Source organism: Osmerus mordax, chromosome 1 (assembly GCF_038355195.1).
Source record: "Osmerus mordax isolate fOsmMor3 chromosome 1, fOsmMor3.pri, whole genome shotgun sequence".
NCBI lineage: Eukaryota > Metazoa > Chordata > Actinopteri > Osmeriformes > Osmeridae > Osmerus > Osmerus mordax.
The window spans coordinates 17,790,479-17,807,364 of record NC_090050.1 but is presented as its reverse complement, the minus strand read 5'-3'; the positions used below and the strand labels follow the sequence as shown (position 1 = coordinate 17,807,364).

The 16,886-nt window shown below is 41.9% G+C and overlaps 1 protein-coding gene across 1 annotated transcript; it reads left to right on the top strand.

Annotated features, from left to right (window-relative positions):
• Positions 1–230: 230 nt before the first annotated feature.
• LOC136950999 (growth/differentiation factor 11-like) lies at positions 231–15,378 on the top strand. Its single transcript, XM_067245564.1, has 3 exons — positions 231–645; positions 12,162–12,535; positions 13,663–15,378. Exons 1-3 carry the CDS (start codon positions 231–233, stop codon positions 14,041–14,043), a joined length of 1,170 nt encoding a protein of 389 aa, XP_067101665.1. The 3' UTR covers positions 14,044–15,378.
• The last annotated feature ends 1,508 nt before the right edge of the window (positions 15,379–16,886 follow it).

The window sequence follows — 16,886 nt, the reverse complement described above, 5'->3', positions numbered from 1 at the left end:
ATGCATGAATTAGAAGGATAATACCAAGTACGATACGACATACACTACTGAGACGCACTTTTTTGAGCTTGTTACTATATGCATACTAAACAATCGTTTCAAAGGGCGACCCTAATTCATTAATTGCTCATCACTGGTATCTTGGTAAGGTTAAACCGGTTTCGACAAACACCTAAAACAGGACGGGATAATCTGAGCAGAAAGTTCTGTTGTCTGACGAGTGCACAACAATGCCGAGGTATAACTTTTTACTGTGTCTGATGGTACTAATTTGTCTGGAACTGTCCGAGAGTGACGAGCCTAACCTCTTTCTGTCACCAACGAGCGAAATGCCCACGGACATCGGTTTGTCGCTCCTGGATGAGGAAGCGGGCTCTCACGAATGCTCTGCGTGTGTTTGGCGAGAGCAGAGTAAAGTCCTGCGACTGGAGACCATCAAATCTCAAATCCTGAGCAAGCTGCGACTCAAACAGGCTCCCAATATTAGCCGGGAGGTGGTGAACCAGCTGCTGCCCAAGGCGCCTCCGCTTCAGCAGCTCCTTGACCATCATGACTTCCAAGGAGACGCGTCCTCCCAGGATGAGTTTATGGAGGAGGACGAATATCACGCCACAACAGAGTCGGTTATCACTATGGCATCAGAGCGTGAGTATTAATACAACTTTATTGTAACTATTTACATTAATTTACACCAAGGGAAAAGCAACTCTTTGCCATGTGTTGACATGATGACCTGGACCAATTGAAGGGTATAGGCTAATGGCATTGACGGGGTATGAGTTTTATTAGGATAGTTTGGACAGCTGATATATTTTTTTTTTCAAAGGGAATAAATGCTCCGTATAATTCACAGTGATGCATAGTCAGCTGCATAACTGTCAAAATATCCCAACGGATTGTGCGAACAGTGAACTTGATAAATCAAGAGGCACTCCGACTTTAGGCTACTTAAAGATAGCAGGCTGAAGTTGCTTAAAACATCAATATAAAGCTAATTTGTATTAGTATTGATAAAATATGGTGCCTTGATTTTTAAATTATCGACCCAAACCTCGGATATAGCTAGACACATATTTTAAGTTTCCGCTTGCACGGTCCACTGTGCAAGAACTGAAGCGCGAGGAATATGGTGCGTTTCTGGGAACTGTCTGTCCGGTCTCATTCTAATTCCTGTCACAATATCCCTCCTTCAGCCTCTCTATGACCACATGACACTCCTTTTGAATGATATGCCAATGTCTGTTTGTGCATAAATCAATAATGATAATATCGTTTGGTGGACAGATGTAGCCTGTGGTGCCGGGTCCGTGGTATGAGACCTTTCCCTTACTCCTATATGGCTGTATAAAAGAGTGGCATACTATATTGGCGTTTGACGCTGACCAACAGACTTAACAAACACGAAGTATGTTACCACAACATTAAACAAAAAGACCTAAGTATACAATAACTTAATTACAGTAAAAACAAAAAAAGAAAGAAAGAAAAAACACCAACACACTCAATATAGTTGAGCCCCGGCAGCTGTGCTCTATCGGTCCTTTATATGAGGGCTCTACCGGATTCCCTGCTGTTCATCGCAGTGAGAAAAAGTGTGTCCAAAAAAGCTGCCATTGTTTTCCTCATGCAGCGGTCCCCCTCGACCGCACTTGCCATTTAAATGCGAAGTTTATAGGCACAGCTCGTTTTTTTCCCTCCGAGGACACAAAGCCAGAAACAGTTGGGGTCGAGGGGAGTGTGTGACCTCTTCGCTGCGAATCGCCGGGGTTCAACAACATTTACACACATAATATATTCTGCACAGCGCAAACGAAAAGCCGTGCAAATAATCAGTTTTTTCATTTTCGGACAAAGATAAATCTGTGTTATTCAAACTAACCTCTCGTTTGATTGTCACACGTCGTGCACACGCCGCACCACAATGAACTTCAAGTCCGTTTTAGCCAAATAGCCAATCGAGCATTAAATAGGTCAATTAGGTTATTATCTTTTTCTGATTTGGTTTTATTTTACAGCTGATCATAATTGTAAACATGAAGTCTTTGTTTTTTGTACAAGCTTTGTGCATCCATCAAAACTGCAGAAGAAACAACATACTGTTGCGCAACAATCCTTGCTTGTACGGCTAACATAAAAATTGATATATCCTACTGCATGTGTTCCAGGGTTTCCAGTTGAATTGGGTTTTGCATAGGCTACATGGTATATTATAGTTGGTTACGATGTATGTCTTCAAACTCATGAACACTCTTCAAATGGCTGTGCGTTGACACCCGTTTTCACCGATGTCTCATGATGAAACACTTCTGATACAATATACTGTAACCATGTCTGTGTCAGCCTTGTCAAGTTTGATGGGTGGTCCTCTGACACAGACATTTTCTGACCAATAGAAGATAAAAAATAGTGAGTAATGCTGAAGTGGTTTCTATGGGGACCATTTAACAAGAAAAGGAAAAAGAAATAAAGCATAAGAGTTTGAGTTTGAACAGTTGACATTTTAAACTCACAGGGATTTTAGCAACATGCCTCTCATGTTGAATGATATGTGTTTTGTATGCTTACTTAAATTTGGGAAACCACAGTTGGACTTCTGGACAAATTGTAAATGGATTAGTCTTTTGCTGGCCTCTTTGCAGTATGGTCCATGCAAGCTCCTCTCCAGGCATAGCATGTAGGCCACAGCTATATATGCCTGTTTTCTCATTCGCTTATTTCCTCTCGACCTCTCTCTGTCTTTCAGTTTTTATGTGTTGTCTTACTCCCCCTCTCTCTCTGTCTTTCTCTCTCCCCCTTTCCATCGCTCCCTGTCTCCCTTTCCATCGCTCCCTGTCCCCCCCCCCTCTCTCTCTCTCTCTCTCTCTCTCTCTCTCTCTCTCTCTCTCTCTCTCTCTCTCTCTCTCTCTCTCTCTCTCTGCATGTATGTTATGAGAGTAGGAAAAGCTGCAGTGTTTTTTTCCAAGGCAGAGCATGTGTAACAGTGTATCTTGTGTTTGAGGGTTACACAGCTGTGGCCCTCCATTCCAGTATGTTCCATCCTTGGTTGGTCTCTGTTGTCTTCTACACACAGACATGTTGAACCCATCTCTGCATGCATCAGATGGCTGGATATGACACAGCTGCTCCTGTCGGTTAGACAAGAAGTGATCAGCCTGGATCAGCATCTGTAATAACACTGTACCTGAACTGAACCAGGGAGGTGGTACTGGAGTAGACAATGACAGGTCATGGACAGTTGTTTATAAGCCCAGAGCTAGGACATAGGCGGGGTTGGAAATAATATTGTATATTAGAGATGGTTGTTGGCTATTATTGTTAGTAGGTCCAAGTCATCTCATAGCTGTCACATTGCAAAATGAGTTACTGTGTGTGCACTAGGAAAAGGAGTGAGCTGCTACTGGTACAATAAATTAATGCACTGTTCAATTTTTCATTGGACTACTTTAGAATTATTTTCTCTACATTTTGTCCTTCATTTCTCTCTTTACTCCTCCCCACCTGCCATTTCAATCATTTGTCTTTTCTCTCTTCCCTTTCCTGCCCACCTCCCACTCTCTTTCTCTGAACTCACTCTTTCTTCCCTCTCTCGCCCGATGTTCGTGGAAGAGTTTCACGTTGAGAGAAGAACTGCATCTCTCTCGCCCGTGGCGTCTCGGTGATCCCACCGGATTAAAAGAGCCTCAGATAGAGAAGCACTTCAAACACTATTCCCTGCGCACCTCGAACCCGATCACCCTCTTACGGGTGTGCGCACTGCCTTTGATGGGCCGTGTGGGTTCACGCAGTACATGCTGAACTGGACCTGTGCCAGAGTCGCTTCTTAGTATTCACTCAAGGTACGTGGGTGCCGCAGTGGGGGTTGAGAGGGTCCATGCTTCCTGGTCTCTAATTACTATGAAATTTCATGGAAAAGTGGGGCTATTTATATCACAGTGCGGCAGTTTAGGTACTGTAGCATTCTCTAGCTCCATACAGTGTGTTGCAAGGATACCAGTGTCCTGCTACACATTTTCAAAGTGCAGCATTCTGAATCTGTGTGTACTCTACTTTTTTATCAGTTAAATTTACAAAGAGCTGTTCCTTGCACATGAGCTAAGCCCTTTACTAACACACTTTGTGTGTGTGTGTGTGTACTGTACTGTAAGTGTGTGTATGGTCAATGGCCTGCCTGAACTGGTGTGGTGTGAGTTTTTGACCCCAATAGGCCCTCATTTGTAATTTTTCCATGGCATTGATACCAAACTCTCCTCTCCCATCGATGATCGATGCCCACCAACTCTCTCCTCTCTCTCTCTCTCTCTCTCTCTCTCTCTCTCTCTCTCTCTCTCTCTCTCTCTCTCTCTCTCTCTCTCTCTCTCTCTCTCTCTGTCTCGCTCTCGCTCTCTCTCTCTCTCTCTCTCTCTTTCTGAGCAACATGCAACGTGAGTAGTTATGTCCAACACCTGCGGCCCACCATGTGGTGTGGTTGTATGAAACTTGTATGAAAGGTCATAACCACATGGCAAACTAATTAGCCATTATGATTTTTAGTATCCTCTATACCATTGCAACACTCCATAACAGTTTATTCATCAAAGTATAAGTCTGTCTTCCTGCCTCATAATCCCAGTGACGGAAAGTTACAATTATGGGAAACAACTGAATACACAATACAAATTAGCAATAATTCTGGTGGATATTAGAGTCATAACAGTGGGAATTATCCAATCAAGAAATGTAAACTTTATTATGCATCCTTTTCATATAAGTTGTGTTGAGAAAAGGGTATTACATTATAAGTTATTTGTGTTAGCAAAAAGTTGCATGTGCTGAAAACAAACTCCCGTTTGAAAAATTATTTTACTTAAGCTCTGGTATTGGACACCTAGATTTAATTTTTTGAATTAACTTGGGGATGTTTTTTGTTGTCTTGAACACTGTACCCATTTACATGCTTGTATGCCCACTCATGTATTCATGGACATGTAAACACTGGTATGCACACAGATACACACACACACACGCACACACACCCACACAAACACACTAGAAAAGTCCCCCTATTGACAAAAAGGGTCACAGAGTTCACAGCTATGTGATATATTGGACAAGGAGCCTATTAACCTCATCGGGTCTCTTTCTTTGCTAGCAAAGAAGAACCGGTTGTAGCTTGGACATTACCCCTTACCCCCACCAAACACACACACACACACACTCACACGTACACACACACCCATCCACCAACCACTCCCACCAAAAAACACAAGTCTTTTATAGTGTTGACCCCATAAAAGGGTCATTTCCTGAAGGTGCAGGAACCATAAACATTAAGAGGGAGAGCGCTAAAAGGACAGGCCAGCAGAAGTCGGACTGTCTCCAGCCCACTGGTCAGTGTTTGTGAGAAAATGATGACTATGTGAGATTTTTATATATTTATTTATTCCATGAAAGGGTATGTTTGATGGTAACACCTGTTCTCACCCCTCCATTGAAGAACCGACAGAGCGGAAAGATAAACTTTGACTTGTTTGGACGCTGTGTCATTATTGGTTTGTTTAAAAAGAAATAAAACTTAAGAAACTGCCCGGACTTTTGAAATAGCACAACATGCTGTCAACTTTATGGCTAATAACATTTCAAAGGGACGAAAGTCTATTAATACAGGGGACAACATTTCCCCAGGACGTTCAGGAATCTCCCTCCCTCCCTTCTGCTCTCCCTATTCCCACAGTCCTATGTCCCAGCCATCCATTTTCTGAGAAGGTTGGGAATGCATAATACATCCCCAGAAAGACAAACAAATACAGGGATCATCCATACAGCCTAAAACATACTTTACATGAACTCATGGTGAGGAAATGACACTACACCACATTTACACTACACTACATTTTAAATGCTGATGGAAAGAAAGGACATTTGTGTGTGTCTCTGGATCAATATAATGGCACAGTTTGAATGACCATCTGTGCTGTGCAGTTAGTGCATCAGCTTCTCCTCTCATGTGTACCCAGTAGTGAGTTGGCATGCAGCTCAGTGCCTGTAAAAGGCATTTGGAAAGGCTATGATCCAGCAGTGGCCCATACTGCCATACTGCCATACTGCGTGGGCAGAGACAAGCGGAGGGAGAAGGATGAGGAGGGGTGGGGTGGTGGGGTCCACAGGGAGCAACAAGCAGCCCAGTCCTATCCTTAAGGGACAGAAATCATGGAGGGATTTTATAGGTCCACTTAAAAAGACTTGAAACAGATGTTACGTCTCACTAATAAAGGAAATAATTACTTCACACCAGTAATTAAGCTCTATGTAGGAACGCGAGGGAAGAGGAGGGGAGGGTCGAAGAGAAAAAGATAAAATGGATGAGGGGATTATTACAGACGGATGAGTTGACGGGGGTGTGGGCGTGTGAGCGGTGTTCTTGGGAGGGCTGTGGAGACGTTTATGGAAGAGTCCATTAATCCTAAATTGAGGCATCTAAGCAGAGGAAATGCAGCATGGACATAAAGCACGATCCCACCAGGACTTCTCTGTGCCGGAAAGATGCTCAGTGCGCAGCGGATTGCTGCAAGAATATCCACATGAAAATTTAATTAGCCTCTTTTAAGTGGCCATGAGAGTGGCGCCTTACTGTATTCATCGCCTGTGGTTGCATTTCCGCGCGGCATGCCGGGATCAGCTCAGGAAGCTTATTATGAGGGGCACATTGTCCAAATGTCCAAATGTTTTTTGGGGCCAAAAGCCAAGTTCTGTTGCTGTACAATGCCGGAGAAAAAAGGTTGGGGTCTGAGCATGAGTCTGTTTAAATACAAAAAACAGATACTCCCACATTGTATGGAGTGTAGTATCAGATGACAGTGATGGTATATATAAGGTTATAAGAAGAGTTCAGGAGGAAGCTAGTTGTCAAGGCTGTCACACTAACTTTGTCTATATTTAAAATCTGTTGCTGGCATCCTGTGTGCGTCAAGGCATCCCAATAGCTCAGCAAACAGAGAGGTCAAACTCACCAACACCTAAAGACAGGAGGCATGGACAGCGTTTATCAACACATCATGCCTGTTTGAATCTGGAGGGATGGGGATGCTGGCGAGGAGGGGGAGGGGTGGTGAGGGTGTTGTGGTTATAATGCGACATGACCCAAAAGGGATTTATAGAGAAATTTAAAGGGTGATTTGACACATACTAAAACAGGACCTGGTGGTTGCCTGTACCCTCAGTACTGTACATATCCTGCTGACTAAGTTCACCTCACACACTCACTGTTGGAGCTGTAAATGCCATATCATCTCATGAATAATGCATTTTAGTGCAGAAGACTGTCATTGTAAATATTCCATAGTGCTGTATCAGAAAAGCATGTCTGTGGGCTCACAAGCAACATTCTTCTTGTGATGTAGTATTGAATTATACAATCTTGATGTAGACATAGAGTGGATGGACATTCTTTATTCTGCACAGCTGAAATTAAAGGGGTAGAAGAAAAGTTTACGTATTTGCATATTTCTACTAAGTATAAGCACTGTGGTAATTATACTAACTAGCTTGCTGCTGATTGGAAATGATAGCAGTAGTGAAAGTTTAAAGATTTATAAGAATATTCTTCTTTAACACAAACACATACACACACACACAAACACACACACACACGCACACACACTAAAACGTTTCCTGCTGTCCAGCTGTCCAGCTTATTGCAGCTCACTGCTCTCTCTTGCTTCCTTTCCCCCGTCTTTCCCTCTCCCGCAGACTGCATGCATTTCTGTGGCCTTTTTATTTTCTCTGTAGGGTTTTTATTATCTTTATAAGCCTCCTATCTCTGTCCTGGGGAGAGTGTCAGTTTGGGGCCCCTGTGTACATATGTGTGTGTATGTGTGTGTGTGTGTTCACTGGCTTGGAACAGGCAGTATTAGGAGGTGTCTTTTGTTGCTCCTGGGGGGCTCCTGTGCTCAGTCCTAATAGGAGTCTTGTGCCTACCAGGGGAGGGGTCCTGAATGAGGGGTCTAACTTCACCCCCCCCTCCCCACCTCTACCCCTGCCTCCCCTACCCCCCTCTCCACTCCCTTGGGACAGGCCGAGAGACAAAGAGGGAGTGGGGCTGGGATGGGATGGGATGGTAGAGGGGGTGCACTGTGGCCCCTGTCTTATTAGAAGGGTCGTGAACGTGTCACAATGATTAATATGCTGAGGTGTGGGGGATACCCTAGAGTCACATTTATCCAACGGCAGGACTCCATAACACACGCTTGCCACAACATTTGCATTTCCCATTTAGGAAAAGAAAATATAGATATATATGCAAATGGAATCCCTATCTTGGCATATAATATTATGCACTGATCCTTTTGGACAAACAAAAGATGACCGTCCCTTTCCCCCCCCCTTTTTTGTGTCTATAGAATATTTTATCTAATCTGCATGCTTTTCTTTGTTACTGCATGAGAGAGGCAAATTTCTGATTGCCCATAAAAAGGAAACAGTTCAGATTCCCTTTGACAAAGTAGCATTTTAAGGAAGCAGTTCTGTGGGTTTTTGGTCTACAATTGATCTAATGAAACTAGAAGGACTTGTCACTGAGGATTAGCTTTTGATGGACAGCAGCAAACACAAATCCCCATGTTTTTGGACAGGTTGCTTGTTGCCATCAAATCACCCAACATGCATAATCTTTATGCTGTATGTGTGTGTGCCTCCTATCAGACTAAACAGAAGGCTCCATTGTGAGCTTTATGCATATCAAGGCAGGTCTCTTTGCCATCGTTCCTTCCTGTGCATTGGGTTTTTGTGAGTTAAGGACACAATCTTTTGATATAGAACAGGGCTTTGATCCTTTTTTTTCCACTTTCCTGAGACTGCAATGGTGTATAGGGAGGAGGGTGTAAAACAACTTGTTTCATGTCGAAGCAGGGCTTTTGCATTTTGTCTGTTCATTACAGCTTCATGTTTCATCACAGTTTTACAGCTTCATTCTTTGTTGACCACATTCTCAAGTACCACATGGTAATATTACGGCTGACCATTAAAAAGTACCTCACTTTGAAATGCTCTCAGTGGTATTGGAATGGACAGATGACATTGGTGAATAAACCCTTATACTTTATAAGTCTCCCCTCACATGAGTACATTGAAAGCCCCAGGCTAGCTGTGGAACACAGGTACCCAGGGAGGGGACCAGATGTTCAGTAGGCCCACCTGCAGACCTGCTGTGCTCTGGCAGTAAAATGCATGTGCTACACATGCTATAATCACACCGTGGGGAAATAAGCAGCTAAAGTAATTAAATGGAGTGGAAACATGAGAGGAAAAACCAAATAAGCCTCCCACTCCTGAAGAAGCACAGAAACCTCTGGCCCTGCTAAAATGTTGCTAAAAAAGAAAGGTTAAACTGGAATAGGTCAGATGGTAGCCCAACAATGTTGACGCGTACATGGGGAGGACGTGTCATTGCGCCAGTAGGTGGTGCTGTAAGCAAAACCTATGCTTGTGCCCCTAGGTTTTGAAAACAGGAGGGGAATAAGAGCTATTATGTTACAATAAAGCTTTGGGTACAGGAAATGAAGTCACATAAATGTTACTGCACCCCACGGGCAGGAAAATACTTAACTCCATTCATCAGTAATATTTCCTGGCAACAGGGATGGAGCTATTTCAGGTTGGGGTTTAAATATCCCATTGCTTTTTGATTGATCTTTACAAGCCTACCTCATTTAATACGAGTGGAAAGTTCTGCCAAGGTATAAGCCATAATTAGGCTGCAGGTATGCACATTTCAGAGTTTCCCTCCCTAATTCACATTAAGGCTCTATAAAGATACAAATTGATTTTACCCATCAATGCTCTCATTGTGTAGCATGATGTAGCTCATATGTTGTGCATGTGTGTCTAATAACTGTGGTACTACATGGATCATGACGGTCAGACCCTGCATCTCAGATTACTCTACAGTGGGGCTCTACTTTCCCCAAGAGAGAATTAACAGTAAAAGCAACCAAATTCTGCTGTTTCAAACAAGCCTGACTCTGAACTACTTGTTACCTAACCAAAAGTTGCTGGTTGTTCAGAATTCGAAAATGCTCTTTGAGAGCTATTTAAAATGTATTTCTGTTCAAATATCTACTGGGAAAACAACAACAAATAGTAATCTCAAGTAAACTCAGAGTAAACTGCAGAATCATTCATTCCCTGTTTGGTGCTGATGAGCAAACACAACAACACTCGCGGTAATTGCTGCGACCCCAGCAACCCACCAAAAGGAACATTGACATATTGTTTGTCCAGCGTGAGACACTGTATAATTTACACTCACTAATGACTGGCTCTGGAAATACAGGCTGAAGGACCACGTCTGTCCCCTGCTTGGCTTGTATTCAATGTTCTTCTGGACTCTTCTAATGGATATGCTATCTCTTCTTCATTGAACTCATATTCCCATAATTCAATTACAACACTTGTTCAGTGTAAGAGAAAAACAACAGTCTTGTGCTGTTTTCTCTTCCAATCAGTCGAGATCTGGTAAACAATTCACCATTGGCTGCTGAAGTCCCGCCCAGTACAAAACAAAAACAATTTACAGATGAATAAGTTGAATTGTAGTTTCTCAGAAATTTGATTTATTTTTTTATGATTTGGTGAAAAGAACAAAAAAAAAGCATATTACCATCGCCATAGGGCCGACCTTGACCTTCAAACTCAATCTAGCTATTAGGGCTGCCCCTCCCTAGCACCCAAGGGATGTAAAAGGCTGACGGTTTTGACCCCTGACCCCATTTCTTAACTAGGCCGAGGTGCCAAAATGACCTTTTGACCCAGGAAGCCTTTGGAGGTTGCCTGAGCAACCTCAGATTTTCCAAATGATTGACAGGTCCCTGTAGTTGGTTTTGAAATAAAACAGCTCCCATCCCGACAGAGAATGTAAAAAACACTTTATTTGGCTTAACAATCAGGTAGACTTTTCACAGTCTGTTTGGAGATCCGACTACCTCCTGACTACCTGGTGTAGAAATGTAGTGATTATGGATTTTATTTTATTTTACTTTTAGAAGAGAATTCGGTTGGATTACTGTCACAAAATGTAGCTTCACTGAAATGTATAATTGTGCCTCAAGTCTCAAGTCTGCTACTTGGTTTGCATAATCTCATGCCATTAATAACATGCCAAAATAAGTTTGTTAGACCTGCTGATGAATACAGACAGCGTGTATTTCCCTAAATTGATGATAGACAAAGTCCTTTACATGGAAATGTGTCATTATGTCAGATTGGACCTCTATGCAAATCAGCCAGGTTGCAGGTTTGACATATGTGGCACACCAGTGACCAGGACTATGGCATGAATTAATGAAGACCAGATTGATTTTACAGCATTCATCTGTACTTAAAAATACTTTACCATTAACTAAGATATTGGCAGTTAATAATTAATCAATAACGAATGGTGCATTTAACAGGTATGCCTACAGAAACCAAACATACATCTACATTATGTTAGCTATCTCAAACTATAGCTTTCTCTTAACCTTGCCTTCCAATCATTGGGATTAGAAGAGTCTGAAGTGTACCTATTATATTCTTTAGAATACAGTCAGTGATTTCATTAAGCGACATAGGACTGAACTATTAATATTCTAGAAATCAAAAAAGGGCCTCTAGGTCTGAGAAAATAGCCAGATGGCCTCCATAGATAAACCCAACCAACCAATGGACAGTTTAACATAAATATATGAACACAAGTACAACATAAAATAAACTTATTATCAGAAAGATATGCATACATATGCATACATACTTATTCATACTGAAACCTATGAGTTTTTAAATGAAAGAATAAGTCAATGGGGACTAAATACTTTGGATGGATTTATAATAAGGTCATTACTACTTAAAAAAAGGAGCAATAAAGGGTTCATTCTGGGTTTAGCCATCTCCCTGCCCTCTGAGCCACTCTCAACCTCTTTCCTTTGATTGCTGGCAGCTGTGCCAAGCTATCAGTCATTTACTGATTCAATCAAATCTCAGTATTCCCCAGATTTAAAGTTCCCATTTGGAGATGTTGGTCAGTTGTTGGTTTCCAAATTGTCCATTTGGCAAATTTATCAAACACATGTATCATGTATCTATTTTCATGAATCCCACATGTAAGTGCATTAAACATTGTATTAATGTGTTGATCTTTGCTGCTTCCACAGCGGAGCCACTTGTCCAGGTGGATGGCAAGCCCAGCTGCTGCTTTTTCAAGTTCAGCCCCAAACTGATGTTCACCAAGGTGCTGAAGGCCCAGCTGTGGGTGTACTTGCGGCCGTTACAGCAGACCTCCACCGTCTACCTGCAGATCCTCCGGCTGAAGCCTGTCACTGAGCAGGGCAGCCGTCATATTCGCATCCGATCTCTGAAGATTGAACTCAACTCCCGGGTGGGCCACTGGCAGAGTATCGACTTCAAGCACGTGTTGCAGAACTGGTTCAAGCAACCTCACACCAACTGGGGCATCGACATCAACGCCTTTGATGAGAGTGGCAACGACCTGGCAGTTACCTCTCTGAGGCCTGGGGAGGAGGGACTGGTAAGGACCCTCAGACCTGTCCCTGGGGTACAGCAGGCATTGGGACTAGGGTTGGTATCATTACAGTTAAACCAGTGGGGGAAGTTATATTTGTATTCAATAACTAAGATACTAAATTGATAGATAAGATTTGACCTCCTTCCAAACTAAAACGGATCTATCTCTTATAAAGTCAAAGAGAAGACAAAATATATTGGATCCCACAGATATCGTATTTATTTCATTTTACTGTTAAACTTTTTGATTTATCGGTTGCTATCAGGATGTGATGTTTATGTCAGCAAATATGACAAAAAGGCCAGTTTTCCCAGTGGAGTGTTACTGGTGGTAACCTAGTGGTCATTTGGGTCAGTTGTTCACAACATGGTGCAGGGGTCGACTGGTTTCTTGGCCAGTGAGTCCCTGCAGTGTGAGCACACAGCAGTATGCTCTGTTTTTCTTAAGGAGAAGAAAGAAAAGATCAGAGCCACAGAGGCCCATGTACATAAATAAAACAAAACACAAAAAGCAAAGAAAGAGGCAGACTCCCCCCTCATCCTCTGGGCTTTTCGTTTTACCCCTCAACAAAAGCCCTAAAGCCCAAACTGACATTCTCTGACCCTTCAGGCCTCTCGGCTTATTTCTTCTGTTGAAAGCGTCACAAAAAACTGTGCTCAAGTCCAGCTGGATTCTCTGTGGTGAGATGGAGGCTTTGTAAAATAAACATGGTGGGGTAAAATATTTGCTGCTTAGACTCTACGCAAGGGTCAAGGTTATAGTGCCCTGCAGATGACCTCTGGAGTCAAAGTTCAAGCTTAGCATACAGAATGTCACTTGCACCATTAATGTTAAAACTGGACAGCTTTGCATAAAATCACAAGCTATGCCGTTTGTGCTGTCTTACTATGTGAGAACATATGCAATAAAAGGCATTTACATATAACTTTATATGTTTATATTTAATCTTATTAAGTTAGTTAGTTCGTTAGCTAGTTTTTACTCAAATGATCTTGATAGTAATCCGTGTTCATGGTTTCTTCTACTTGCATTATCTCCAAGTTTGTGTCCTCTCTTAACCACCTCCTTTCTTTCTTTCTTTTTCTTCTCCTCCCCTCCCCTCTCCTCCCCCCTCCCCCCCCTGACTCTAGCAGCCGTTCCTGGAAGTGAAGGTTCTTGAGACGACCAAACGCTCTCGGCGAAATCTGGGCCTGGACTGTGACGAACACTCAACTGAGTCCCGCTGCTGTCGCTACCCATTGACCGTGGACTTTGAGGCCTTCGGCTGGGACTGGATCATAGCTCCCAAGCGCTACAAGGCCAACTACTGCTCAGGCCAATGCGAGTACATGTTTATGCAGAAGTACCCGCACACTCATTTAGTGCAACATGCAAACCCCCGAGGCTCAGCAGGGCCCTGCTGCACCCCCACCAAGATGTCCCCCATCAACATGCTCTACTTCAACGATAAGCAACAGATCATCCATGGAAAGATCCCTGGCATGGTGGTGGACAGATGTGGTTGTTCTTAGGCTGTAGGGAAAGTCCTGCGTCCTTGTGCACACCCAACTCTGCGTCATACCACTCCAAACCCTGACAGAGCTCTCCCCTGGCACCAGACTCTATTAGCCCCCTCTCTCACTCCACCACAAAAAAATCCCACTGGACCTCCATTCTGTCAGTTATTCATTTTAGTCCAAAATGTACAAAAGGTAAAATATGAAATTAAGATAAGACTGAGGCTGAGTGGTAGAACATATTGGAAAAAAAAATAAGGGGGCGTGTCTGTGGGCAGCTTGAGAAAACTGCTAAATAAGACAAAACTATATTCTAGGTGTTTGTTGGTTTTGTGGTTGTCTTTCTTCAAAAAGGTTCTAAAGAGAATGTTTATCAGGTTTTTTGAAACAATGGCATTGGATGCCCTTGATAGTGGATCTGGGCAGTGGGTGAAGTGCTCCTAAGCATTTATAGTATATTGTTTTTTATATTTTATTTTGAAGCAAATTTTATTAAGTCCTGAGGTGAGGGATTCAACAATTGTATCTTTTTTAAATGCTTTATTCATTTTATACTCTTATTGATGGGATTTGATCCACAGCCGATATGTTTGTAAGTAGTGCCAATGGAGATGGGGCATACGAAGTATTTGGATAATACGATGCATCATTGAACAAAATATTGTTAATTTCACATTTTCACAAACAAATATATATATCCCCCACATAATGGCAGATACTTTTATCCAAAACATAGTAGATCATGACAGTTTTAAGCATTGGGTTGAGGAGATCCAAAACCAAGTTATGCACCCTCTCCAGATGGAACTAGCACTCCAATGGAAAATTCTTGAGCATCCAAGAACCCTTTCACAGTTACTTTGATCTCCTTTTACTCATGATCTTGTAAAATGCAAAAAGAAAATGACACAAATAGTTTTTTTCATAACCTTTACACGTGAACAGGAAAGGATTTGCTGATACATTTATTTTTCACATTTGACTGCATTAGCAAATATAATTGCACAAATGACATGAATATGGACTTGCGGACTAAAATGTTAGACAAAAACAATACGTAGCACTCTGAGGATGTTGAAGTTCAAGTTCAAAACTATTATCTCACTATAACAGATAGATAGTCACTAAGACAACCCTAGCCCTTTCCCAAAAACTGAAATTAAATGAAAAGTGGATGCACTCTTTCATGCAAAAGTGCGAAACTGGGCTAAGGGTCAGTAAAATCATGGCTTACACAAACTGTAAAAAACTGCTGTGTGATGGTAGTCCTCACAATAAACCGTTTATCACAAATACATTGCCAAATGGAAAATATTATCTCCTCATAGTTTGCGAGTTCAAAGTGATAGGGAACACCAGCAGTTAAAGTGGTCGTTAAAGATCCACTGACATGCTCAGAGCAACTTTATACCTATTTAATCCTCTAAAGTCACTAATATGATTGACAGTAGTCACATTTCTTTAAAGGGTTTTTATTATAATTAAAGGTTGACAGTTTAACATGATTTAACAACCTTTCATTACATTTTAAATGATCACATACAGATACAAGTAGGCTTTTCAGAATAGATTATGGAACCATAAAAAAACTTTTCTGCTGCATTTATTCAAATTTTCCACCATGAAGTGTGGGAACAAGATTCAAGATCAAAAACTTTTTGAGAATACTATTTTGTATCTTCATAGGCTTATTATTATACTGTGGCAGTTGACCTTTAATGCTTATGGCAGTTTTTAATTCTGAAGAATAAAGAAGTTTCTTCAACAGTTAAATAACCCTATATTTCTACTATCAAGACAGTCCCTCCTCCATTGGACACCGCTAGCTTGGCAGGGCCCATTAGCCTGAGAACCAGACAAATCAGCAAGCTCATGGGTCTGGTAGTCCTGGGTCTGGTAGATGGGTCTGGCCACATCCCATTCAAACAGATTTCTCTCTGGCATGGAAAGTGCCAGGGCCAATCACAACCCGTTGATCTGATATGGGGCGGGTTTAATACAATGACTGCACAGAGTGCTGTACAGTCAGCGCTGCTGAGGCATTTTACTAAACAACCAAAATTACATTTTGTTGCTCTGATTGGTTTTATCTATCCAATTCTATCCAATTGCGTTCAGAGGCATATTGGTTTGCGCCAATTGATATGTCCCTTGGAGATCAAAAATGAACTGAGAGGTTTCAGATGAATAGCCTACGCAATTGTGGATTGGTCTGGTGATGCCAGGCCATGGCTAAGTGCCCATACTGTAGGTATCCTTAATTTCTCCCTTCAGCAGATCTACTGGTAATTCATCATAATACAATTCCCTCTTGCCCCCATTGTTCACTCATGCAAGCAAACCCCATGAGCAGAGAACCAGATGTTTTCCGCTATGATGGTAGAATGAATGAACGCTATGATGGTTGTGGAAAAACATTGTGGAAGAAGATTCAAAAGTCAGACTGGCTGACTTCTTACACATGATAAATAAAGAAAGCATGTTTATGGATCATATAAGACACCACCGTATGTGCAAAAGAATAATACAGCTGAAATGCCATTTCTAGAATAGAGAACATATATATTTAGATTTTTGAATTTTCCCACATCCCAAATCCCCATCCCCACCTCAACTGTGTCGGGAAGATGCAGTAAATATTGGAAGTGCTTGAACATAGAGTGTAGATTAGAAAGCTTGAAGTCTGTTTTGTCACCTGGATGTCAAAGCGAAGATATCCCTTTGTTGTAAACGTAAGCACTATGCTGTTGGATAAAGGAAGAGCCTTCTGACATTATATATAAATGATATATGTATATATTAAAAAGGGGTACAAAAAATCCTTTCTGGGCACTCTACCTTACCAACAATAAATTTTG